Source organism: Cydia fagiglandana, chromosome 20 (genome assembly GCF_963556715.1).
Source record: "Cydia fagiglandana chromosome 20, ilCydFagi1.1, whole genome shotgun sequence".
Taxonomy (NCBI): Eukaryota; Metazoa; Arthropoda; class Insecta; order Lepidoptera; family Tortricidae; genus Cydia; species Cydia fagiglandana.
Window position 1 is genome coordinate 11,886,926 of NC_085951.1, and position 26,108 is coordinate 11,913,033.

General features: G+C 40.9%; 2 protein-coding genes across 2 annotated transcripts; both read left to right on the forward strand.

Annotated features, from left to right (window-relative positions):
• LOC134674320 (protein roadkill-like) lies at positions 1 to 1,351 on the forward strand. Its single transcript, XM_063532346.1, has 2 exons — positions 1 to 67; positions 312 to 1,351. Exons 1-2 carry the CDS (start codon positions 33 to 35, stop codon positions 1,165 to 1,167), a joined length of 891 nt encoding a protein of 296 aa, XP_063388416.1. The 5' UTR covers positions 1 to 32; the 3' UTR covers positions 1,168 to 1,351.
• A 3,678-nt stretch (positions 1,352 to 5,029) lies between these two features.
• LOC134674792 (aldo-keto reductase AKR2E4-like) lies at positions 5,030 to 21,175 on the forward strand. The gene is made up of 7 exons (XM_063532923.1): positions 5,030 to 5,092; positions 12,242 to 12,337; positions 12,873 to 13,040; positions 14,609 to 14,725; positions 17,211 to 17,378; positions 18,933 to 19,133; positions 20,525 to 21,175. The coding sequence occupies exons 1-7, from the start codon at positions 5,057 to 5,059 to the stop codon at positions 20,711 to 20,713; spliced, it is 975 nt and encodes a 324-aa protein (XP_063388993.1). The 5' UTR covers positions 5,030 to 5,056; the 3' UTR covers positions 20,714 to 21,175.
• The last annotated feature ends 4,933 nt before the right edge of the window (positions 21,176 to 26,108 follow it).

Genomic DNA, 26,108 nt, shown 5'->3' on the forward strand with positions numbered 1-26,108 from the left:
ACAGACCAAGCGTTATAAGTATTATACACACCATGAGCGCACCAGTACCAGAGAAAATAGCAGCAGCGTAAGTATTAAGCTCAGATAATATTCAGACAACTGTAGTCTCGTATTGAATAAAGCTCTAATGTAGGCCTTAGCTGTAGACCCTATTATAAGATTTTGATTCATGGTTTTTATACACAACATATAAATTAGATACAAACACATAAGTATTGAATAATGATTCATAACGAGCCTTCCATGTCTAATTTTTTTTCTTGGCCGGGCTAAAAGTGAAACAAATAGTATTTTTCTTATTAATTTTACAGAATTCCTATGCAACTGCTGTCGGGCCCGGCCGTGAAACTTGTTTATACAATAACCTGTAGTGGCGAAAAACATACCCTTGTTTCCATCCCATTTGTCGTCAACAATTTGATTGAAATTAGATTCAAATGGGATTATTCCAAAATATCTGCGAAAAAAATTAAAATAGTATGCAGTTTTTCATCCAAGAGGCTAGTTTGTGAGAAGTGTACCACAATCAATGTGGATTTAAGAAGCGATAGATTGAAATATGTGAAGACGGACTTCTGTCCTCCGGAGCGTTGGTCAGACTGGCAATGCATGGCCGAGATAACACCACAGTTGCTTCCGAATCTCACCGCCTATTATTACACTACATGCGACTACTATATTGCTGCATTTAAAGTGAAAACGGACATGATTTCTTCTAAGTTATATGAAGACACAGATTTCACCGACTTCAACTTAAGTACCCCTGACGGTAGTGTAGCTGTCCACAAAGCCTGCCTGGCTGCTCACAGTGACGTGTTCAAGCGGATGCTGGCCGGAGAATGGCAAGAGACGGAGGAAGGCCAGATAACTTTGGAAGGAGTTACTCTGGTAACTCTGCAACATTTAAAGGACTACATTTACCTGGGTACACTCCCTAATGATGGGCTTAAACCACTACTACTGTTAGCAAGATGCTACCTTATTGAAGATCTTCAGGAACGCTGTATTAAAAAACTAGCTCAAACGGCTACTTCAGAAGATTTATACTCGCTACATAAATTTGCCTGTGAGAATAATATACCAGAGTTGACTTTTGCTACTTTGCAGCTGACCAGGGACTCTGTTATTACTAATGCCAATCAGGTTAAAAAGATGAAGTTGAACTAAAGATTATCAGTCTGTCATACTGCCACAAGACGGTGCTCATGATGATTTCACTCTGAGTCAGCTCAGAGTGGAGTCTTACTTCTTCTTCTTCTTCCTCAGCGAGTATGCGCCCACTGTTGGGCGTACGCCTCTCCAAATCTCCTCCAAGCAGCCCTATTTGCTGCTTCTCTCCTCCAGAGTGGGCCTGCAATCTTTTTAATGTCATCCTCCCATCTTGTTGGAGGTCTGTGATCAGTCTTATTACCAACTACAATTCATGATTATTGATAACATAACTTAGTTATAATTATATTTCGACAAGATGTATATTTGGACTTGAAAAATTGATCTCGTTATTTTATAGTTAAAGTTCCGTCACACAGACGCGTTTTCCGGGCGCGGTGCGAGCGTTTTATATGTAAAAGCGGCGCGCCCCGCTCACGCGCCGCCCGCAAAGCGCGCCTGTATGACGGAGCCTTTAAAGTAATAATATATTTTTGTTAATTTCATGTAAAAATCGTTTACGTAGGTAAACATGTTGATATGACACCATGTCACTCATTATTATATTTCGTTTCATTAAAAGTCATATTATTAAGTGTAAACCATTGTTTTATTCATTAGGAACTGGATATTAGACTACAGTTCTATTTTCTTTCTTACATTTAGTTTTTGTTGATTATTTGTATAGACCGTACTTATTATTTTTAATTCTGATTAATAAATTCTTTATTCCTACTAGCTACGTATTAGCTATAAAGAATTCATTATGAATGGAATTCATTCAAAGGTGCCATGCACTTTTGCAGCTGGGTGTAGGACCCGGTTGACGGTAATAGGTATTATACAAGGGAGCAAAGTTGGTATTTACACTATTTACCTCTCGTGCTTACGAGGATATTGAGCCCGGGGCAAGCAAATCGGAAATTGACCCACGAGCGTAAGACGTAAAGTAGAATCTTGAGAGTTGCGAGAGTTCTAACGCACGAGCATAGGGTCCCGTTTTTACCCTTTGGGTACGGAACCCTAAAAAACTGCTTTCTCCGACGTCGTTGCACTGTGTTATTGTACAACTCTGTAATAATTTACCTACAACCTCATTCATGTTACTCAGTTTCAATAGAGTTTCAATTATCATTACATCAAAAGAAACCTACAGATTAATCGAATCAATTTGTCATAGGTGATTTTATGTAATAGGTATAGGGTTGCCAGATGGTCGGGATTTGGCGGGATTCTCCCGATTTTTAGAATGTGTTCCCGATTCCCGACAAAGTGTAAACTGTCCCGAAAAACAGCTTCACGTTATAAAACAATAATTTAAGTTCCGAACTGTCGTCTAGTGAGCGAGCTGACGTAGTGCCAATAATGTAAAATATCGTTGTTTTTAATACAATAACTTTAATTTGAATGTATCTTTTTCCCGACTCAAGTCCCAAAATCCCGAAAAATTGATATTGTTTCCCGATAATAGCGCCTTTCGATCTGGCAACCCTAAATAGGTACCATCAGCCGCAAACGTGCATGGCGACTTTATCAAAGAATTCATTCATATTTTTTCCATGCAATTTCGCATCAGCTCACTGTACTTGTTGATCTAATCAGGCATGGCTCACTCCGCGATTTCGTCGCTTTGCTACAGGTAGCTAAAAGTCCATCCGTTCGACCCCAATTTTGGGGTTTGCTATAAGCGGGCCACTCACACACCTGCCGCAGGGACAATATTGGAATTGGACCCTTAATTGCCTCCTTAATTGTGATGTGTGTAGAGAAGCAGGGGCAATTTTTAGATTGGGCCTGCAGCAGGGCGGCAGGGGCGCAAGACCTTCCTAGCTCCCTAGATTGTATCTACCGCCCTGCTAGGTTGTTACATGAGTAGTACGATTGGAGCAATTCCAGTCAGTTCATTGGCGACTACCGAACCAAACGGAGGTCACTTGTCACAATGAATAAATAACGTGAAATTTGGACACGGATAATAGATGTATATAAAGGCCGGCCCCACATGTGGAATAAAAAAAAACATTTTTTTTTTATTCTCAGCGCGAATTCTATACTCCCAGTTAGTACGCCAAATTAAGATAAAGAGGTCTTAAAATTATTCTGCTGTTGGCATTATAAACCTGAAAATCAACGAATAAATAATGTTTTTTAACACAGGAGCCATTCTCGTCGACGTGCGTTCAGCGGGACTATCACTTACACACTGAGTGGCAGGCTAGTGTGTAGAAAACAGCCTAAAATTGCTCCGACCGCCGTGCGACCGGTATTGCCCCTGCGGCAGGTGTGTGAGTGGCCCGCTATAAGCCGCGCGTGGCGCTGTCGCCACCTAGCGGCCATGTCTGTGCTGATCATGACAGACGCGTTTTGTTAGAGAGTGAGTCTTCTGTACGTAGTACTATTATTTATTCTGTGATCTAATCAACAGGTACCTAAACGTTACCGCATTGAGTTAATATAAGCCAAGAAATAGTGGTAACTCCGTATATCAGTTTTCTTACCAAAACGCGAGTTATTTCGTAGTCGACATCTAGCGTCAAGTAGTGGAATTTATCAGTAGGTACAGCTATCAACTAGCTGTACCTACTGTAATATAAGTATAAGCCCCACAGTAGGTAAGCTTAGGGTTGCAAATAGAAAAAAACCAAATGTTTTTTTTTTCAAATTTATGAAAAAAAACCTGGCACCGTGGTTTTTTTTCTCAATTACGTTTTTTTTCAGATGAACAAAAATATGCCACAATAACGGTTTTTCGTGATTTATTTATATAATATTTATATACATACAAAAATTTTTTGGGGAATTCCTGAATTCCCCGATGCGGCGACGAAAGGCGTTGGTGTTGCCAACAGTAAATTGCGATAACTACCACTACAGATTTCATTTATGTTGTTATTAATCAAAGTTGTTAAATTAAATTGGTTTAATGGTTAACATAAAGTCTAAAACAAGTAAAACAACCGTATAAAAGTATTAACCGCCTTGCAAATCTTGAGTTTTCATATTTTTGAAAAAAAACGTACTCCAGAAAAAAAACGGTTTTTTTTCACGGTTTTTTTTTCATGTTTTCAAGTCAGAAAAAAAACCGTTTTTTTTACAACCCTAGGTAAGCTCAAGAAGCCTTGTATAAAATACCCATGACTCGGGAACAAGTATCTGCGTATTTTATTATACAAATAAAAAATGCGCTTACAATGATTTGAACCCGACTATCGGCTTCATAGGCAGGGTCACTAACCGACTAACTAGGCCAGACCGATCGTGATAGGAGAAATAAAAATTGTGATCCTTTTCGCAATTTTATTATTAGGGTTCTGTTAATGATAAAGGCGCACTGGTTCAAGATAGTACTTTATTTCATGAAACCTGAGAGAAGACTGAACAAAAATGTGGTGTCAAAAGGAACATAAAATTATAAGAACAAAGGAATTCAAAATTACAATAAAATTATAAAAAGTAAACGTATAAAAAGGTGCGTCGTCCACAGGTTCCGTACCCAAAGGGTATAAACGGGACCCCATTACTAAGACTGCACTGTCTGTCACCACGCTGTATCTCATGAACCGTGATGGCTAGAGACAGTTGAAATTTTCACAGATGTACTTATGCTACTTATTTCTGTTGCCGCTATAACAACAAATATTAAAAACAAAATAAATATTAAAGTCCTCCCATACAACAAACGTGATTATTTTGCCGTAATTTTGCGTAATGGTACGGAACCCTTCGATGCGCGAGTCCAACTCGCACTTGGCCGGTTTTAAACGTATTTATAGTTGATATACGACATGCATCTATTGACTATTAATCAAACAAGCCGTTCGTGACCGGTTTCTTGATGGTTGATAATGTTGATATAGGTAATATGTGAGGGCGTTTGCACAACCAGTATGCCCGCCGTGCTCTCAAGATGTGGTTCGCGATCCTATTGTGCCTCGGAATTCAGGTATCTAATTGCTTGTCTAGTTTTATATATTCTAAGTCAATGGCTGAGGTCAAATTGGTTATTAATAGGTTTAATAACCATGATAATGACCAACTTATATTATTTTCTAATTAGGTAGTACCTATAGAATACATTGATTTTTAACAATTTTGATTGGCATCTACTAGGTAATTATTTATTATTAATATTACTTCTTTGTTTCTGAGCTATCTACATTCTTATTAAACGAATGAGCTAATTTTAATGAGATTTGGCATGGCTTAGACTTATTTTCGCCATGGGAGGAAGAGGAGATGACCCAGTCCAAATCTTCCGGGAAAAGGGGGTCCTCATACGAGTAATTAGGTATATGTACTCGTAGACTGAGTCAGGTATTTAGTTTAGAAATAGGTACTTGAGTATTTTCATTGTCTTTGGAATTTTAGGACAAATTATACCGGTATGTGTTGACTGTTAAGTAGGTACCTAATTGGTAGGGTGTCTATGATAAAATGCATAGAGGAATATAAGTAAAGAATGAGTGCTAACTCCATACATCAGTTATCTTACGAAAACGCGCGTTATTTCATAGTCGACATCTAGCGTCATGTAGCGGATTTATATTAGTACCGCTAGTTGACAATAGATGTCTCGGTGAACGAAAACTAATGCTCAACAATTTTCAGCTAATATTATAACCGGATTAACTGGAAGTCTATTTTCAACCCCTTATAATATTAGTTGCAAATTGTTTTAGTAGTATATAGGTACATTTTTCGTCAGTGACATCTGGGCCCAGTTTTATAAAGTTACAAGTTACAAGTTTACAGGCGTTTACTGGCAACACTTGCTCCGTTTTTTACAATTTGCGTTTTATAAAAGTACTGTGTTACAATTTTACAGGTTACAGGTACAAGTGCCTGTAGCTCAACCATAGACGAAAATACGGGAGTTTTATAGTTTTAAACTCATAATCGAACAAGCGTTTTATAAAAATATTGTAAATTACAAGTGTAGATTAGTACACTTGTAACAAAAACTTACATACGTCTTGAGTCCTGTAACAGCACAACAGCAGTTACTTGTAGACTCGTTTTCTGAGAGATTTTAAACTTTACTCTTTATTGTTAAGCACCAACGCCAACGATTGTGCCAGGGCATGCATACTTTTCCATGCACTGACCTTATCAGTTTTTGTTAATGTATCTGAAATATATAGTAAATAGGAAATAAAGTGACAATATGTTTGATATTGATTTTATTGACGATTCGTTTTATTTTATCTACTAGGAAATGGAAAGGGATTATTGCCGATATTTGTCGTTGATTTATTAGCATTCGTCTCTTTATTTAAGTATAGTGCATTCACATTATGGTAAAGTGTACTATTCATAATTTTCGATACACACCGTATTTATCTATTTATCTTTGAGCCGCTACCGAAACGATACATTTTAATGTAAGAATGTGAAAGAGTACTTATTTACATGTTATTTACTTATTACGTAAATATTTCATTAAATCTAACTTAATCTGAATCTGAAAACGGCCCAAAAAGTATATCCTTGGCATGGAACGCCGCTCTCAACCACTCGATTTTTCCTTCATTTCTGGCCATTTTTCCAGTAATTAATATTTTACAGCAAACAAAAACATAATTTAGTAGAGAACCGAGTATCTATGACACACGTATTTTTTTTAAATAGTGATGTCCTTCACACCTGTAGATTTCACATGTAATCGAGATTGACCGTGGTTCTTTACAACTGTAATTATTTATGTGTATTTATAAAACACCTGTAGCCGTTCACAGTGCATTACAGGTGCCTGTAGCCTGTACTCTTGTAACCTGTAACTTGTAACTTTATAAAACTGGGCCCTGGTGTCAAGTAAACGTACTGATAGTTCCACTATTTGACGTTAGATGCCAGAAAACTGGTGTATGGAGTATGGAGTTACCTACCACTCTTTCTTAAGTGCACCAAGTTTGAAAGTGCACCTCACCAACATCAGGGGGTTGCACTCAAATATCGATCCGGTCCACCACCATCTTGAAACCGAAAAACCGCACCTATTCTTTTTGACGGAGACGCAAATCAAAACCCCAGCGGACGCGTCGTACCTCAACTACCCAGGCTACTCACTGGAACATAAGTTCAGAGCACGTGCTGGGGTCTGTGTGTACGTCCGCGATGACATTTGCTGCAAGCGTCTCCGTTGCTTTGAGGCTGCCGGGTTTTCCACTTTGTGGATTATGGTCGACTCGGGCTCAGAGAAAACTCTGTATGCCTGTGTCTACCGATCGCACAGCGGAAACCAGGAGACAACTAGGCTCTTTGACCACCTTACTGAGATGGCAGATAAAGCCCAACAGCGGTACCCCGCGGCTCAACTCGTATTCCTTGGGGACTTTAACGCCCACCACGAGGAGTGGCTGTTCCCGTACAAGAATACTTGCCACGCTGGGAGGGAAGCGCGCAAATTTGCTGTATCCCTAAACCTTACCCAGCTGGTAAATGTTGCGACGCGGATACCGGATGTTACTGACCATACACCCAATTGCCTTGACCTTCTGCTGACAACTGATCCAGACAGGCACTCGGTTTCGGTCTCAGCTCCGCTAGGATCGTCCGATCACTGTCTGGTGAAATCCGTGTCGATCCACTCTCCTCCTGATCTCTGCCCTAGGGGCACGAGGAGAGTATGGCGATACGAGTCAGCGGACTGGGATGAGATGCGGCATTTCTTTGCGTCTTTCCCCTGGCAGCAGGTCTGTTTTTCTTCGGGTGACCCCTCGTGTTCTGCTGAGGCTGTTGCGGATGTGATTCGGCAGGGAATGGAATATTTCATTCCGTTCTCCGACCTATCGCTCTATCACAAGACCCGAGCATGGTACAATTCGGACTGTGCTCGAGCCGAGGCTCTTAAGCAGTCTGCATACCAGGCTTGGGTACTAGCCCGCGATACCAAAGCTGGAGCACAGAGGGTTCGCGTGAAGAAAAAAGCCTTTAACTCAGCTGCCAAGTCCTGCAAACGGGTGCTTCGAAAGGCTCGATTCGACCACGTCAGTCGAATAGGGGCCAAACTCGCCTCCTACCCTCCTGGTAGCAAGCGGTTCTGGTCCCTGTCGAAAGCGGTCGAATCCAACTTCTGCCGACCCACATTGCCACCTCTGCAGAAACCTGATGGGACACTGGCCCACTCCGCGACAGAGAAAGCTAACTTGTTTGCTTCTCTGTTTGCGAGCAATTCACGTCTAGATGCAGGCTCAAAACTTCCACCTACGCTACCTCATTGCAGTTCCTCTATGCAGAGAATTGCTATACATCAAAAAGAGGTACGCCGAGCTCTGCTGAATCTTGACGTGAATAAGGCCAATGGACCAGACGGTATACCTGCACGTGTACTAAAGCAGTGTGCGCCTGAGTTGTCTCCTGTACTGACACGCCTGTACCGCCTCTCTCTCCAAACAAGAACGGTGCCGAAATCCTGGAAGCTTGCAAACGTGCAGCCAGTACCCAAGAAGGGTAGTCGTGCTGATCCCTGCAATTACCGACCAATCGCCATTACCTCCATGCTCTGTAAAGTCATGGAAAGGGTACTTAACGGCAAACTGCTGGCATACCTCGAAGCAAATGATCTGCTCAGTGACCGTCAATATGGCTTTCGCCGAGGTCGGTCTACTGGGGATCTTTTAGCGTATGTCACGCACTGCTGCGGCGAGGCCATCGAGAGGAACGGTGAAGCGCTTGCTGTTTCACTGGACATCTCGAAGGCCTTTGACAGGGTTTGGCACGCAAGTCTCCTTAGCAAGCTTCCTGCTTACGGCATCCCTGCTGATTTTTGTAGCTGGCTATCTGATTTCTTGAGTGAACGGTCGATCAGAGTAGTTATTGATGGCTGCTCTTCGGACCTCATGGCCATTGACGCCGGTGTTCCTCAGGGGTCTGTTCTCTCCGCAACCCTTTTCCTGCTCCACATTAACGACATGCTGCAACCCAGCATTGTAGGTTATGCAGATGACAGTACGGTTGTTGAGAGATATTTGGCTAGTGCAAGGGACAGCAGGGAGGATATACGTTCACAGAGAAAGGCCATGGTTGAGCGAATGAACTTGACCCTTAGTCTCGTTTCCCAATGGGGTGATGACAATCTGGTCACGTTCAATGCCTCCAAAACGCAGGCGTGTCTATTTTCCGCTAAACGGAGTCCATTCGACCTGACTCCTTCTTTCCGGGGTGCATCTGTACCTATTACCGACAGCCTGGAACTCCTCGGCATGGAGCTGAGTTCAGTCCTCGGCTTCGGCAGCTTCATTGAGTCTAAAGCACAAACTGCGGCCAGAAAGCTGGGCGTCCTAAATAAGGTGAAGCGATACTTCACACCTGGACAGCTTCTAACACTTTACAAAGCTCAAGTCCGGTCGTGTATGGAGTATTGCAGCCACCTGTGGGATGGCTCAGCTAAATACCAACTCGCCGCTTTGGACTCAGTGGAGCGCAGAGCCAGGAGGATGATTGGCGACAAGAAGCTAACGAAGCTAAGCTTCAGACTTTGGCCCATCGGCGGAAAGTCGCCAGCCTGTCGGTATTCTACAGGTTGCACTTCGGGGAGTGTGCCCAAGAGCTACACGAGCTCATTCCACCGTCCCCATTCTACCATCGGACTTTTAGACGCACGGCCGGTTTCCATCCTTACTTGGTAGATATTCCGCCAATTCGCACTAAGCGCTTTGCTTCTACTTTCCTTATGCGCACTGCCAAGGAATGGAATTCCTTGCCGGCGTCTATATTTCCGTGCTCTTATAACCCGGCAACCTTCAAATCAAGAGTGAACAGGCACCTTCTGGGCGAGCTCGCTCCATCGTAGGCCACGTCTACGCCTCGGCTAGTCTGTGGCCATGAGTAAACCCATGCATAATAAAAAAAAAAAAAAAAAAGTATACTTTCAGAAATAATCAAGTATGTAATTTTCTATTTACGCGTTTGCTACATTGTTTACTAAAATCGATATATTGTTATGACACACACTGACAGTTACTGACGTTATAAGGTGCAGCCACCAACTGTCAGGAGGAAATTACGTAAATGGCTAACAAACACATATTTTGTATAAAAAATTACATTGATTATTTCTGAAAGTATACTTCTGAGAGAGTTGTGCCCATACAAAAAAATAATCAGGAGAGCCAAATTAACATCATACAAAAATTTCGTGAGATTTAACTGAAACCACTTTTTCCCTATGTTTGCATTTAATACAATAAAATTAAATTAGGTAGGTATATCCAGGACGGTTAAACAACAAAAAATGGCTGGAATAACAGATGGGCATGAAAAAACTATACCTACTTACCGTTTTTGCCATTTGGGCTACGGAAACCTATAAACAACTTAAACATAATTATTAGCATAAAAGATTATACCGTCACTGAAAAGATTTCCACTCAGCTTGGTGTCAAGGCACCTTGATGGCAACAGGTATTAGGTATAGAAGTTATTGCTTCTTGGATGTTAGATGTTAATCCGGTTCGTCGCGGGCAATGAACTATAACAGCATCACAGAATGTACGGCGATATTTATATCCCTATTTTGCAAACTTTAAACGGTCAGCTGCTGAAATATTAGAAGTCAGTTTTAGGAATTGGCTCCTGCATAGATCCAAAGACAAGCAAATAATAAAGATCTGTTTTTCAGATATATATCTAGGTTTGCTTTCTGTCCTCTGAAATCTAGAATGGCAAGTACCTTTATAATGGCGCTTTTTATTATTAATATCTGGGAGACCGAGCTTTGCTCGGAAAACATATAAAAAACTTTAAAAAATGCGAGTTTTCCCAGAGATAAGATCTAGCTAGATCAATTTATCACCCCCCGAAACCCCCATATAGAAAATTTCATCGAAATCGTTAGAGCCGTTTCCGAGATCCCCGAAATATACATACATATAAATAAACAAGAATTGCTCGTTTAAAGGTATTAGATTGAGGACTTTCAGATTGCTTAGGACTGTTTTCCTTAAATGTCTACCAAAACGAATCTTTGGGCAAATCCCGATAAACCACGAAGTGAATTGAAACCATTGAAGAGTAGGTAAATATCTCGATAAGATAAGTATTAATAGATACAAACAGCGACACTCTTAACTGTCCATAGGTAGACCTTATGCCTTTTGTAATAAAGTTTACCGATGGGCAGATAACAGTGTGGGCGATGGCGATGGTATTGTGACAGCTGGCAAAACAAAAGCAGCGAATGTGAAAGTAGTCGCCGTGTTCGCTTTGTGATACACTGACGTAATAGTTGCACTCGCGTAGGTACTCGCCGAAATTTAATTGTGCTTTGAAATTACTTTATTCAACTTCTTAATACCACAACGCGTTTAGGTAAGATCCATTTGTAAGGAAATTATATTAGTCGATTAGCCAGTTATATATATATACCTACGCACAGAAATATGTTATTTTATATCTAACGACCTTTTTAGGGTTCCGTACCCAAAGGGTAAAACGGGACCCTGTTACTAAGACTTCGCTGTCCGTCCGTCCGTCCGTCCGTCCGTCCGTCTGTCCGTCTGTCTGTCACCAGGCTGTATCTCACGAACCGTGATAGCTAGACAGTTGAAATTTTCACAGATGATGTATTTCTGTTGCCGCTATAACAACAAATACTTAAAACAGAATAAAATAAAGATTTAAGTGGGGCTCCCATACAGCAAACGTGATTTTTGACCAAAGTTAAGCAACGTCGGGCGTGGTCAGTACTTGGATGGGTGACCGTTTTCTTTTTGCATTTTTTTCCTTTTTTTTTGCTTTATGGTACGGAACCCTTCGTGCGCGAGTCCGACTCGCACTTGCCCGGTTTTTTGAAACAAATGACGATGTATTGTAGACGGAAATCGGTCTACCTACCTATAGCATTTAGTTGTCAACAGTTCCATTTACCCCAGCCAGGAAGTGCTTAATTTCCTTAGCATTTGGATTTTTTATAGCGGAGCTCACAGACACACTATATTTTTAGAATTCTAGTTAGGACGACAAATTAAAAAAATAACGCGTATCAAGGTCTTATTGCACCGATTTGGCAATTGGCGTAGAACTTGGTATTGTAACTCAGCGTAGTGGAACTACATATTGCAGGCATATCTTCAACTTAGATGTGTTGTTCCAGACCATAATGGCGGGCAAGGCACCCGTCATCGAGCTGAACGATGGCAATAAGATTCCAGTCGTGGCTCTTGGCACCGGCAGAGGCACCGCGGCAGACGTAAGTTTATTTATTTTACTTGTTATAACTGCCTATTCGCTAGGTGCAGACCAGGAGGTGCCCTCTATTTGTCGGCTTTTCTACGTTAAATCTTATGGAGTCAAAATTAGTTCCAATGGCTGCCGCTATTAGCAGTAATGTTTTACATTCCATAAGATTTCTCGTGTTTGTGACAATCAGCGCCACTTCTCCCTCCACAGACTTTGCGCCTTGCCAGTATATAGGAAATGTTTTTATTAACTTTAGAAATCCAAACGACTCAGGCGAACCATAGCATATTTTCGCGACAGAGGCAAAATGACGAACAAGCGATCGAAGATGTTTGCTGTTATATTATAGCCAGTAGATTCTCTTAACGATTTCAACGATTTATCCAGTGGCCTGCTACGGGCAATTGCGTGTCATATTTTTAAGCGCAGCATCATTCATTACATATATTACTTTCAGACAATAGATAATTAAAACAATACTTATATTACTCGTATATTATTTCGTGAATTTACCTAATTTAATAAATTAATATGTATATCTACAGGCACCTATCGACGAAGTTCGTCAAGCAGTGCTCTGGGCTATCGAGGAGGGTTATCGCCACATAGACACTGCTGCCATCTATCAGGATGAGCCGCAAGTAGGACAGGGCATCGCCGACGCCATTGCCAAAGGCTTGGTCAAGAGGGAAGACTTGTTTGTCACCACTAAGGTGAGATTCGATATTTCCTCCAGGCACCTATCGACTAAGTTCGTCAAGCAGTGCTTTGGGCTATCGAGGAGGGTTATCGCCACATAGACACTGCTGCCATCTATCAGGACGAGCCGCAAGTAGGACAGGGCATCGCCGACGCCATTGCCAAAGGCTTGGTCAAGAGGAAAGACTTGTTCGTCACCACTATGGTGAGATTCGATAATATTTACACCAGGGTGCTTAACCAAGGTGACAATCGTATGCCCTACGACGACGAAACGCTTTGTGTCTCTCTATCACTCTTCCATAGTGCCACATTGACAGTTGCGTTTCGTTCGCTAAGGAGCGTAAGCGATAGGCATGTTGACTACGCACCCTGATGAGATGAACAATGAACATGATCCACTAGGGTCAAAGTGGATCGCAAAATAACTTAAATAACCGCTTCATCTTCCTATTATGCCGGCTACACACGTAGGTAACTATATTTCGTCGCGATTTCAGACTGAGATAAATTGAAATTACCGATGAACGATAACCAACAACGATCTGCGAAAATCGGTTTGCACAGAATAATAATCATCGCTACGATATATATATGTATATAGTTACATTTGTAGCCGGCATTAGAGCTATTTTGTGAGTTGAACAACGTATTTCATTGAAGGCCCTCGTCATCCACGATTGAAGGTTCTGATGTGCTCAAGATAGTATGATACGCCCACAATTCCCGACTGTAATATGTAATTTTCTGTGAAAAATCTCACATTGCTATTTTTTTGACAGCATGCTGTAATCGTACGTACTTTCTAATTTATTTTTATACTAAGTTTTCATTGAACTGCAGTATAAAATATCAAATGACATCAATATCACCGAAATCGGTTAACCCAAGGTTAACCTCTAGCTGCGCATACGTCAAACCTTGCCAAGCAAAACGAAATTTTATTTTGTCAACACAAAGTTCAAATTTGAATGGAACAGGAGACCTTTTTATAGGTCTCTGGGCGGCTAGAGGTTATCGGAAAACATTGGGCGCGCGAGCTTATGACAATCGTACATCGACAAACGCCAAACGAAAAGTAAAATGCATCGGGATGACAGATGATACGAAAAGTCTCGTGACTATTTTCATAAATTATCTTAAAGGGTGGTATTCCATCCGTCCAATTTCTTTGTCCAATGTGTATTTTGTCACACATTTGGCTTAAATGAGAGAGTGAGACGCAATGACATTGGACCAATATATTGGACATATGGAACAGCACCCTTATTAGTTATTAGTGTCGATTTGCGTTTTCTACCAACGATTATCATCTTGGCGAGACGAAATATTAGCCTCTTATAAGGCCCAGATACAAATGAAAAATTCAGAATTTGCCACTGAAATTTGAACCTTTAGTGCAGGGAATAGAGTTGATTTTGGTTTTGTTTGAAAATTGAACGAAACTAAACAAATACGACTCGGTTCCAATTGAACATCATTTAATTTTAAATTTCATCGAACTGAATAAGTACTATAGGTAGGTCCTTGGGCCTTAGGAATTAGAGTTAATTGTTACTTAATTAACTTAAACTTGTTCCAGCTATGGAACGACAGGCACGCCCAGGACCAAGTGGTGCCGGCGCTCCGGGAGTCCCTCAAGAGACTCTGCTTGGACTACGTCGACCTCTATTTGATCCACTTCCCGATAGCACTGAATGTAAGTTTTTTTTTATTACTAATTGTGTTTAATCGGCAGAGCCGTTTGCTTAGAAAGTAACGGTTTTCCTAAACAACGTATGCCACTCTGGTGTGTAAGCCTCCATTCGCACGACAGCTTTTTCAACGCGCGTTAAAAAAGCGCTTGAATCTGTCCACAGTCCACACTCTAAATTCGACTTAACGACTAAGGCTTAAAGTCGAAAATCCAACAACGCTTGATAAAAAGTGCCACCGCTGTCGTGTGAATACATACATGGTTATCTTCGAGCAACACGGAAGGGAGGCGGCATTCGCACTATTTCCCCTCTGCCGAGGTACAAGATTAGCGCGTCAATAAAATCTAGCGCGGGTAATAAAACTAGTTGCACTTGGATTTTTCACTAGACTGAGTCCAGACGCGCGCGTGAACACTGCTGCACAAAAATGCCTGTTTGCTCGGTTTTTTGTTATAAAAAGAGGTCGGGGACATCAAATTTACAAAAAGAAAGTGTTACATTTCACATGTAATATTTTTTTTTACATATCATACGTTTAATTACATTTAAATACAATTATTATATTTTAGTCTCAAGTAATTGTTGGATTTATCGATTTTACTCGCTCAGTACAAATTGCGGATCGGTCGAGCGACAAATCCGACTTCTCATCTCTCAGAATACAATGACATACTTCAAAGAAAATGTGTTAGTGTACGTGTTGTGACACTAGTCACTCGTCCGTACACAAAAAGAGATCGAGGTTTGCAAGATTTGTCTTTGACGTGTGTCATTTTCTATGTATTTGTGTCGTCATTACAGAGGGCCTACCGCAAACCACGTTCGACGTGTTGCCTCCCTGTCACACTTACGTATGAATTTACAAGTGCCATAGAGAGGCAACACGTCGAACGTGGTTCGCGGTAGGGCCTTTGATTGGATTTTGTATGTAAGTGTGTGAGAAGTGCGACTGTGTGCACCTTCCCCCCGCGAAAAATGGCAGAATGATTTGTACGGTGAGATATCGCTTGGGCCCCTCCCTTCCGACGTGTCGGAAGCCGGTGTTGCTCGAAGATGGTTATCCATTTGTGTCATTCAAACGCTTTATTAACGCGCGTTGAAAAAGCTCCCGTGCGAATGGGGGCTAAGCGGGACAACGATGTAGCAGCATAGCGCTGTTTCTCTCACACGCCGGGGAGATGTGATGACTCTTTGAACGCCACGCTTATCGTACGGGGCGTTATTAAACCTTATCAGAATGCACGAAGGTTGATATTGGGCTGTAGCCGCCCGCGTCAGTTGACGTATTTGTCTGTCAAAGCAGGCGTGGCTCACTCCGCGATTTCGTCGCGTCGCTACAAGTGCATGCGGCCTACACCAATTTTGGTGTCTAGTCATAGTAGTTGCCGCGCACTGCTACGCAACGGACGCCTGCTCGCGCTAGCGCCAACTATACCTTTACCTTTAGGAATTCAAATAAAAGTAAACAATTTGTAAATTTTCGGTTAATTATAACATTTATTATAACAAAGATTTGGGGTAATAGGAACATTACCAAGGCCACGAAAACCAGACTCGTTTACTGCCTAATATTCCCCATTTTCCTTTATGCGTCGGAGACATGGATTGGACCCTTCGTGAAACCAAGAAGAAGAGAGTTGACGCGTTGGGGATTGGTGCTGGAGACGGATGCTCGGAGTATCGTGGACAGAGTTTCGTACAAATGACTCCATATTAAAAGAACTTTGCATCAGACAGCGCCTATCAACCACAGTGGAGTCACGCATTCTGACCTTCTTCTGCCATATTTCTCGTCGTGGTAATGACTCCATAGAGCGCCTCGTAGTGCAGGGAAAGGTCGAAGGCACCAGGCCACGTGGTAGATCACCAATGAGATAGACAGACCAGATAAAGGCCGCAACTAAGTGCTCGGTTTACGAATGTACCCGGAAAGCTGCAGTCCGCGACGAATGGCGCCGTATTAGCAAGATCATCACTCATCGAGATTTACAATGATGACCACGTCCACTCTGGCAAGAGTGTACCGACTAAGAAGAAGATAACATTTATTGATTAATCGACCAAATACAAAACCGTCTGGATCTGTCACTGAACGACCTGACTTTAAACTATATTATGTGATCATGTAATGTTATCATCTACCCTCAACTGGCTTAAAGAACCATTTGAGGGTAGAATTTATTTAGTTTTATTTAAATACCTAAATAAAGATACATCAGAGTATAGTATATCAGTCGTAATATAGTCAGACCGTAAAAAGTTTGCGGTGATTTTGATAGCCCACGCAGTGCAAGTGTCATTTTAAACGTCAAACTTCTATGAAATTATGACGTATACATAACACTTACACTGCGTGGACTATCAAATCCGCTGCAGACTTTGTTTGGTGCGACTCTAGACGCGTTTTGTTAGAGAGTGAACCTCATGTACCTAGTAATATTATTTTTCTGTGGTCAAAGGGTAAAGCGTAAATTTAACCAATTTCAGGCTGACGGGTCACCCGCGGACGTCGACTACGTAGAAACATGGAGGGGCATGGAGGAGGCCAAAAAGCTGGGCCTCGCCAAGTCCATTGGGGTGTCCAACTTCAACAGCTCTCAAGTGGATAGACTGTTCGCGAACAGTCAGGTCAAACCTGCTGTCAATCAAGTAGAGGTATGTATAATCATAGTTAATCATAATATATTTATTGTGACTATAGGTATACATGTCGGCGGCTGATCGTAAGATCAGGCAGATCGTAATGTTCCTGTGTATTGTTTTGAGGATAGTCACATTAAACCAATATATAGGTAATATAGGTTCGTTAGGTTGCTTCAAATGCCCGAAGGGCAAACTGCCCAGAAATAGGAGCCCCGCGAAAGATTTTTACGGAATTTCTGGCCTAGGAATTTCACGATATGCCTGATCTTACGATTGGCCGCCGACATACATAAAAGGTGCAGGTAAAGGTATACAGGGCGTCCCACAGCTATGCCACATGGAGGGTAAGTACCCTGAATATTGTAGATAGAACATTTTGCTGAAAGAAGACATTATTTTAATTTAAAAAACAATTTAAACTGCATTCATAGATTTTTAAATAATTACATGGTTGAACCGGGAATCGAACCCACTACACGGAAAAAAAAACATCCTGTAGGTTTTTCATACCGATCGAAAGGCTTCATCATAAGGATTATTTTTTGCTAAATAACATAGTGTCGGTAATAAAAAGAAACCCATGAATTTTAACATTTTTAATTCAAATTAACCAATTTAATTTATCAAATGCTCAAAATGAGTGTCATTCTGTTGAATACAAAGCCGCTTTCTTTTGATTATTTCGCTAAATTTCACATCAAATAATCCTTATGATGAAGCCTTTCGATCGGGATGAAAAAGCTACAGGATGTTTTTTTTTTCTCGTGTAGCGGGTTCGATTCCCGGTTCAACCATGTAATTATTTAAAAATCATGAATGCAATTTAAATTGTTTTTAAAATTAAAATAATGTCTTCTTTCAGTAAAATGTTCCATCTACAATATTCAGGGTACTTTCCCTCCATGTGGCATAGCTGTGGGACGCCCTGTATATAGGTATACATAAGGTAATAGGTATGTACTATATATATAAATACGTACTGGTATTACAATTTTTTTAATTACTTAAAAGGAAAATAGGAAAAATCTGCACTTGGGGCAAAATTAGAACTAGCGACCTTTTGGAACACTGATCTCAATCTCGTAAGACCCAGGGCAAATGGCGCTTTTGAATTTGGAACTTTCTTTGATTTATATTTTAGTTCAAAACTCTAATTTAATTTGTACTTGTACACGTACACGGGGACTTACGAGATTAATCAAGTGAGCTACCGAGACGCGTGCGAATCTCTTCATTCCGTCTTTTGGTGTCACACACCTTAGTGGGTACCATGGGTACATAGCAACATCTACCATAAGAATGTTCTTAACGGCACCGAAGTCTCAAGTTATAGAATTCACCAGTAACAATGTGCTATGTGCCAACCCCATATACTATTTTTTATCAAGCAAATACGTCTGCAAGAGATAGGTACTACTACACATTTTTTAATTAAAAGAAAATAAAAGAAATATGTATTAGTTGTGTAATATTTTCGTTCTGCTTTGTTTTATGTTTAGTTACTTATGATATTCTTTCTTGTGTGTGTTTTTATATACCCAACTCTTAAAAAGTCATCAATTTCAGGTGAACCCAACTCTAACACAGGAACCCCTAGTGTCCCACTGTCAGAAACTAGGCGTGGCCGTGATGGCATATAGCCCGTTCGGATTCCTTGTCTCCCGTAAAACTACGGACACCCCTCCTCCCCGCAGCGACGATCCTACACTCGTTGCCATTGCGAATAAATACGGGAAGAGTACCAGTCAAGTTGTGCTGCGGTATCTGGTAAGTTTCTATAGGTACTATATACACTTATACAGTCCGTTCGGATTCCTCGTCTCCCGTTAAACTAAGGACACCCCTCCACCCCGCAGCGACGATCCTGCACTCGTCGCCATTGCGAATAAATACGGGAAGAGTACCAGTCAAGTTGTGCTGCGGTATCTGGTAAGTTTCTATACACTTATACAGTTCGTTCGGATTCCTCGTCTCCCGTAAAACTAAGGACACCCCCCCACCCCGCAGCGACGATCCTACACTCGTCGCCATTGCGAATAAATACGGGAAGAGTACCAGTCAAGTGGTGCTACGGTATCTGGTAAGTTTCTATAGGTACTATATACACTTATACAGTCCGTTCGGATTCCTCGTCTCCCGTAAAACTAAGGACACCCCCCCACCCCGCAGCGCCGACCCTACACTCGTCGCCATTGCGAATAAATACGGGAAGAGTACCAGTCAAGTTGTGCTGCGGTATCTGGTAAGTTTCTATACACTTATACAGTCCGTTCGGATTCTTTTTACTCAAGATTAGTCTTGAGCAGTACCGTCTTTACACGGGGCCCGTGCCCAGGGCCCCAATCCTCAGGGGGCCCCGAAGGACAGACAGTAACAGTATATTTGATTACATAATAAATAGAAGATCATAGTAGAAAAATGTTAGTTTAATTAGCTCTGTTTACTTTCCAAAAGGGTCCATATTTCTTATGTGCCCAAGGGCCCCAGCATAGTTTAAGACGGTCCTGGTCTTGATTGATATACTCTCCAAATTCAAATCTTAAAATTGATCATCGCTATTACCAATCACAAATCTAGTCCCACCACAAGTCCCATTTACGCGTGCCTATTCGTACGAATGTGAGTGACAATAACTACCTTTAGCGTTGTCGCTATTAGAGATGTAACGGATAGTTGTTTGGCCGGATACCGGATATTCGGCCTGACCGTCGGCCGAATATCCGGTATCCAGGCGCCGAATATTCGGCCAGCGGAACTATAGTTAGGAACTTATAGGTATACCTACATTTCGGTTTTTCAAGTGCGCATTCTGCAGGATTGACCTGTTTCCTTTCGGTTTTTCAAGTGCGCATTCTGCAGGATTGACCTGTTTCCTAGTAAACGTTCGCTAGGACTCATTTCTAGGTTCGAAATGAGTGCGCGTGCAAGTCAGTGGAGTGGTTAAATTGTTTTAAAATAATAAACAAGTACGATTATGACCGTGTCTGTTTCTTAAATCCAATTTGTTTACTCCGAAATCAAGCAATGTTACTATCCGGTATCCGGCCGGATAGTAAAATAATGGACAGATAGGCCGGATACCGGATAGTCACCGGATATCCGGTGCATCTCTAGTCGATATACCAAGAAAATAAATTCTATAACATTTTCTCTTACAGCTCGACCGAGGTCTAATCATCATCCCCAAATCCACAAACCAGAAGCGGCTGGCGCAGAACCTGGACCTGTTCGACTTCAAGCTGACCGCCGAGGAGGTGGCCACCATAGGGCAGTTCAACAAGAACGTCAGGGTCATCGACCCCAAGACCTGGAAGGATTATCCTAACTACCCTTTTGAGAGGGATTAATTTTCATTTTAAGTGGAGTCAGGCCGATCAAATCGACCGATTTAATCAGAAATGAAATTGGCGTAAATCTCCAATTTAATCACCAATTTTAGATTTATGGTGATATTTGAACCCTCTAACTCGAAGTAAAAAAAAATATCTAGTGGCTTTTTCCGTCTGTCCGTAAAGATGTCCGTCCAGACAGAGATTTTCATCACATAATTTTTAGTTACTGGTTTAATTAAAACTACCTAAAATGAACTTTTCGATTATTATGTATAGTTGGTCAAGCAAATCTTGTCAGTAGAAAATTTTTCTATGTGACGATATCCCTTCACTCCTACGTTTTTCAAATTTGACGCCTTTTTCTACTGACAAGATCTGCTTGACCAACTATAAATGCTATGTCACTTAACGAGTGTACGCGTCAGTTACATGCACTGACCTTGACCTTGCCTCTTTAGATACTACATTTTACTTTAAATAAAATATATTAATAGGTAATTAAAACCTTGTTTATATTTATCCTATAATTGTCAAAAAGCCAGAAGAATATGAGAAAGACGAGATGGATTTATTAATAACTAGCTGTTGCCCGCGACTCCGTCCGCGACACTCCGCGTGGAATCTTATCTTCAACATTTTACATCTTTAGTACCTATAATTTTCATATCCAAGCAATGTTGAAATTAAGTACTTTTCTTTTTTAGCAAGTTGTATGAAGTTTTAAGGCAAGTGGATTTTGATGTTGGTTCCTGAAATTACTTTTCTTGTATTCTCATAATAGGTACCTATGCCCTTATACAAAGATTCAAGTTCCGCATTCCGCACTCACAAAATATCTGATCTCCATACAAACTTTCAACTCCTTTCTCACCACCTTGGGGGATGATTTTCAAAAATGCTTGAATTAGTTTTCATGTTTTTTAATTTATTACCTTTTTTTTCCAAAAAGTTAAAGTTCCTAGCTTAAAATTAAATTTACACCCCAAGATGAATTTTCATCCCCTTTTTAGCCTCCTTAGGGATTGAATTTCCAAAAACGTTGCAATTACTTTTTTTTGTAATCGGCTATTATGTCTTTCTAAGAAGTTTCAAAGCATTTGTAATGGATTCAAACTTTGAACCCCATTTTAACCCTGTTAGGGGATGAATTTTACAAAACGCTGAAATTACTTTTATTGTCTTCTAATAGTATCCCCAAATACAAAGATTCAATTCCCGCGCTCGAAAAAAAGTTTGATATCCATACAAACTTTCAACCCCTTTTTCACCACCTTAGGGGATGAATTTTCAAAAACGCTGAAATCAGTTTTCTTGTATTTTAATAATATATCTTTTTACGAAGTTTCAAATTCCTAGCTTAAAAGAAAACTTTAACCCCATACAAACTTTCATCCCCTTTTTAACCCCCTTAGGGGTTGAATTTCTCAAAATCGCTTCTTATCTCTTGTACACTTTATAAATGCAATCTGGTGTGCAAATTTCAACTTTCTGGCTTTTGTAGTTTCGGCTCTGCGTTGATGAATCAGTCAGTCAGTCAGGACACTTGCATTTATATATATAGACTACTATAATATACTCTAAAATAAATATTGAAACTCAAATGACAAAGCCCTCCTAAGCCGAATAGCGTTAACTCAAAAATAAATGACTTTGAAAATGGAATTCTCAGTAATAGAACCTAAAAGGTATAAGTTAGCAATGAATTTTCTTTTGAGATAGCGCTCTTTGGCTTAGCAGGGCAATATTCACTTAAATAGAAATAGAAAATATTCATTTGGCGTAAAAAACATACATTAGGTAAGTACAACATAAAGTTAACAATACAGTAAACATACACCAAATAGGATGCCGCTCAGCGTAAGCAGTGTCTGTAACGCTACGTCTTACGTAGGCGAACAACGCGCGAACGCGGCGCGGCGCGGCGCGGCGAAATCAATCCTTTGATGCCCATGGAAGTGTCCTACGTAAGCGATCTCGTTGCGAACGCGGTGCGGCGCGATTTGCACGCGAATGTCAGGCGGCGCGGCGCGGCGCGGCGCGGCGGCGGCCGCTTTCGCCGCGCCGCGCCGCGCCGCGTTCGCGCGTTGTTCGCCTACGTAAGACGTAGCGTAAGACTGCGCTGGTTTTCAGGGCAAATTGTACTTTCAGTCTATTGCAGACTATACAAACAGTGTCAGGCAGGGCGACAACGTTTTTCATAGCTGTATAAGCCAATACGGGAGCGGCAACCACGACCGCAAATTGTACTGACATCGACAATAAACGACATACGAAAAGAGAAACATCGATTGGAATGACAGATGCTACGAAGTCACGTGACCATTTCAGACATATATTAAAGTTTAGATTGGCGTTTACTATCAATGAATGGTATCTTGGCTACGCCCTCTGGAACTCATTTGTATAATCATCAGACATCGTAAATTTTATAGCATTTTCGGTGCAGCGGAGTGGTGTTAACGGAATTGGTATAAACGATTTCAGCCCTAATGATTAATTAGCGTTAATTACGTTAATATTTAACCTTAATTTACCATTTCAGTTGGAATTAATTAATTAGGTACCAATTCCGTTAACACCACTCCGCTGCACCAAAAATGCTATAAAATTACGATTTCTGATAGGATTAGTCCATATTATAAATAGATAGCATGTAGAATTTAATGCAAGTGCGCATGGCCACTATCCGAGATAAAATTGCAATGAAATCAAGAACAATATAAAAATAGTACTGTAAAAAGACGCCGTGTCAAACACAAACGCAGTCACCCGGACGCCACGTCACCGAAGTGTCAAAACTGAAATTGAACTTTATGCATATGCACATAGGTCTATGTTGCTCTGTGGTCTATGACCGATTAATCAGTCTTTGGCGGTGAACCTGCGGTGCGGATATAACGGTCATTGGCGTCCAAAAGGTTAAATTCTTTGTATGTAGTATGCTAGTGACTGTACGTTATTTACGTTTTATTTATAATCCGTTCCGAAAATAGCTAAATTGACAGTCGCCGTTTATCCTCAACAACTTAATGGCTGCATCGTAAAGATAAATGCATGGTTTCCGATCACCCTGTGTCATTTTAGGCGATTATAATGTGATCATTATTATCTCAATGCGTTTCAGTGTGTATATATAAGGCGTGGCTGGATGCACTTGTACTTACTGAAAAAGTGAAATACAAGCAACATGTTCAAGAGTTTCCTGATTTTGTTCGTTGCCGTGCTTCTCATCGCTAGCGTAAGTAGTATATAAAATGTATTTATTTTAAATTAAAGAAACATAACCGGGCAAGTGCGAGTCGGACTCGCGCACGAAGGGTTCCGTACCATAAAGCAAAAAAAAACGGGAAAAAATGCAAAAAGAAAACGGTCACCCATCCAAGTACAGACCACACCCGACGTTGCTTAACTTTGGTCAAAAATCACGTTTGCTGTATGGGAGCCCTTCTGTTTTTAGTATTTGTTGTATTGAAATCATTTATTTACAAACAATATATATACAGTGGTACAACTAAACGAAATTAATAACTAGCTTAAATCTAAAATAGGCCCCTGAGGCATTGTACCAAGGATGCTGGCGGCATTTCCCCGCTGTATCGCAATACTGATACGTTGTGCGAGGTAGCCGCCAGCTCTTCGGTCACCAGTTACGTCAACCAGACGCTTCGCGATTTCTGCGAACAACTTATGCGCGCTGGGACCCCATGGACCTAGAGTTTCAACTCCAAATGGTACAAAATGGTACTTTCTACCGAGGCTCTTATACCTATTTGTTACGTTTTAGAATTTCGGCGCTTTCCGCCGCCCCGCCCGCTTTTACAGTAGTCCGTTGGAGGTGGGACGGTGCCAATGTATTTGTTGTTATAGCGGCAACAGAAATACATCATCTGTGAAAATTTCAACTGTCTAGCTATCACGGTTCGTGAGATACAGCCTGGTGACAGACAGACGGACGGACGGACGGACAGCGAAGTCTTATTAATAGGGTCCCGTTTTACAATTCTACTCTTTCCGCACGTATATTGGGCGAGATGAAAACTCGGCTTTGGAACCAACTGGGATTTTTTTAGCCTAAGTGAGTGTTCCACTGCTGGGCTAAGGGAGGCCTTTTAACTGTTAGACCTCAGGTGAGAGAGGTCCCCTAAGGTCTAACTCTTACTCCCGATTATTTACTTCAAATAACGGCCAATTTTGTAAACGAAGGTGTGATAGTCGTCTCGCCATCTTCGCAACGTTAACTGAGCTGAAGTTCAATTAAAGAGAATAAGATAAGATAACTCTGCAACGATTGTGACGGCACTGTGCAAGTGTTATTTATAGGTACGATATAATTTTGACGTTTAAAATAAGTAAAATAACACTTTCACAGTATGGGCTATCAAAATCGCTGCGACTTATCTTGATCTACCTCTACTAATCCCTGTTACCTATTAACAATTTTGTAAATTTTCCAAGACTTAGCCGTACCGTACGCAACTTATGATTTTGTATAATATGTATAAGTATACAGTTTCGTACCTAGGTGTATTGTATAAGTATATATTGTGTATTATACCTAGCTGTTGTATTTAAATATTGTTTTTACTCCCAGGGTCATGCAGAGGAGCAACAGAGTAAGTCTATAAAATTTCCGAAAAATATTTAATTAATGTTTACTCTTATTTAGTTTGATACATTTTCACTTAGTAACCCATAACCCAACCGGCTTCGTCGAATAAGCCGAGTTTATACCTGGGTCAAACAGATCACTGTGTTATGGCCTACCTGTAGACATACACAAGAGTTAAGGGCTATAAAGGTTAATTTTCTTATTTAACCCTTATCCACGTGAAAAGGTCCTCCTTTTATTTAGAGAACTATGATAAAATCGTTACTTACATGCCCACAAGCTGTTAACTATTGCCCACAGGAGAGAAAACTAGTGTGTTCGCGCGAACTGTACATTTAATACCCCTACATTTGATAACAATGCAAAAGTTAAATGGTTATTGGGTCTGAGATTTAAATAAATGCGGCTTTTTTTCTAGGTGGTGGCGGAAGTGGCGGCGGTTCGGGAAGTGAGTCTGAGGGTCTACCGCGAACCAAGTTCGACGTACTGCCTCCCTGTCACACTTGCGTACGATTTTAGAAGTGCGACAGAGAGGCAACACGTCGAACATGGTTTGCGGTAGGCCCTCTGTGGTCTTCATTTTTCAAAACGATGTCGTTGTTCGGATTTTTGACTGCATAGTCTGTGCTATCAAAAAGACTGCCAACTTAGCTTGATTAAACTCTAATCAAAATTGTAAAAAATAGCCACACATCTTATAATTTTATTATTTTTGCCCCGATCATAATGAAAATAAAGTCGAAATCATAAAAACTGCAGCCATCTTGAATTTCCACATTTTTATTTCGTCAGGTAACAAGC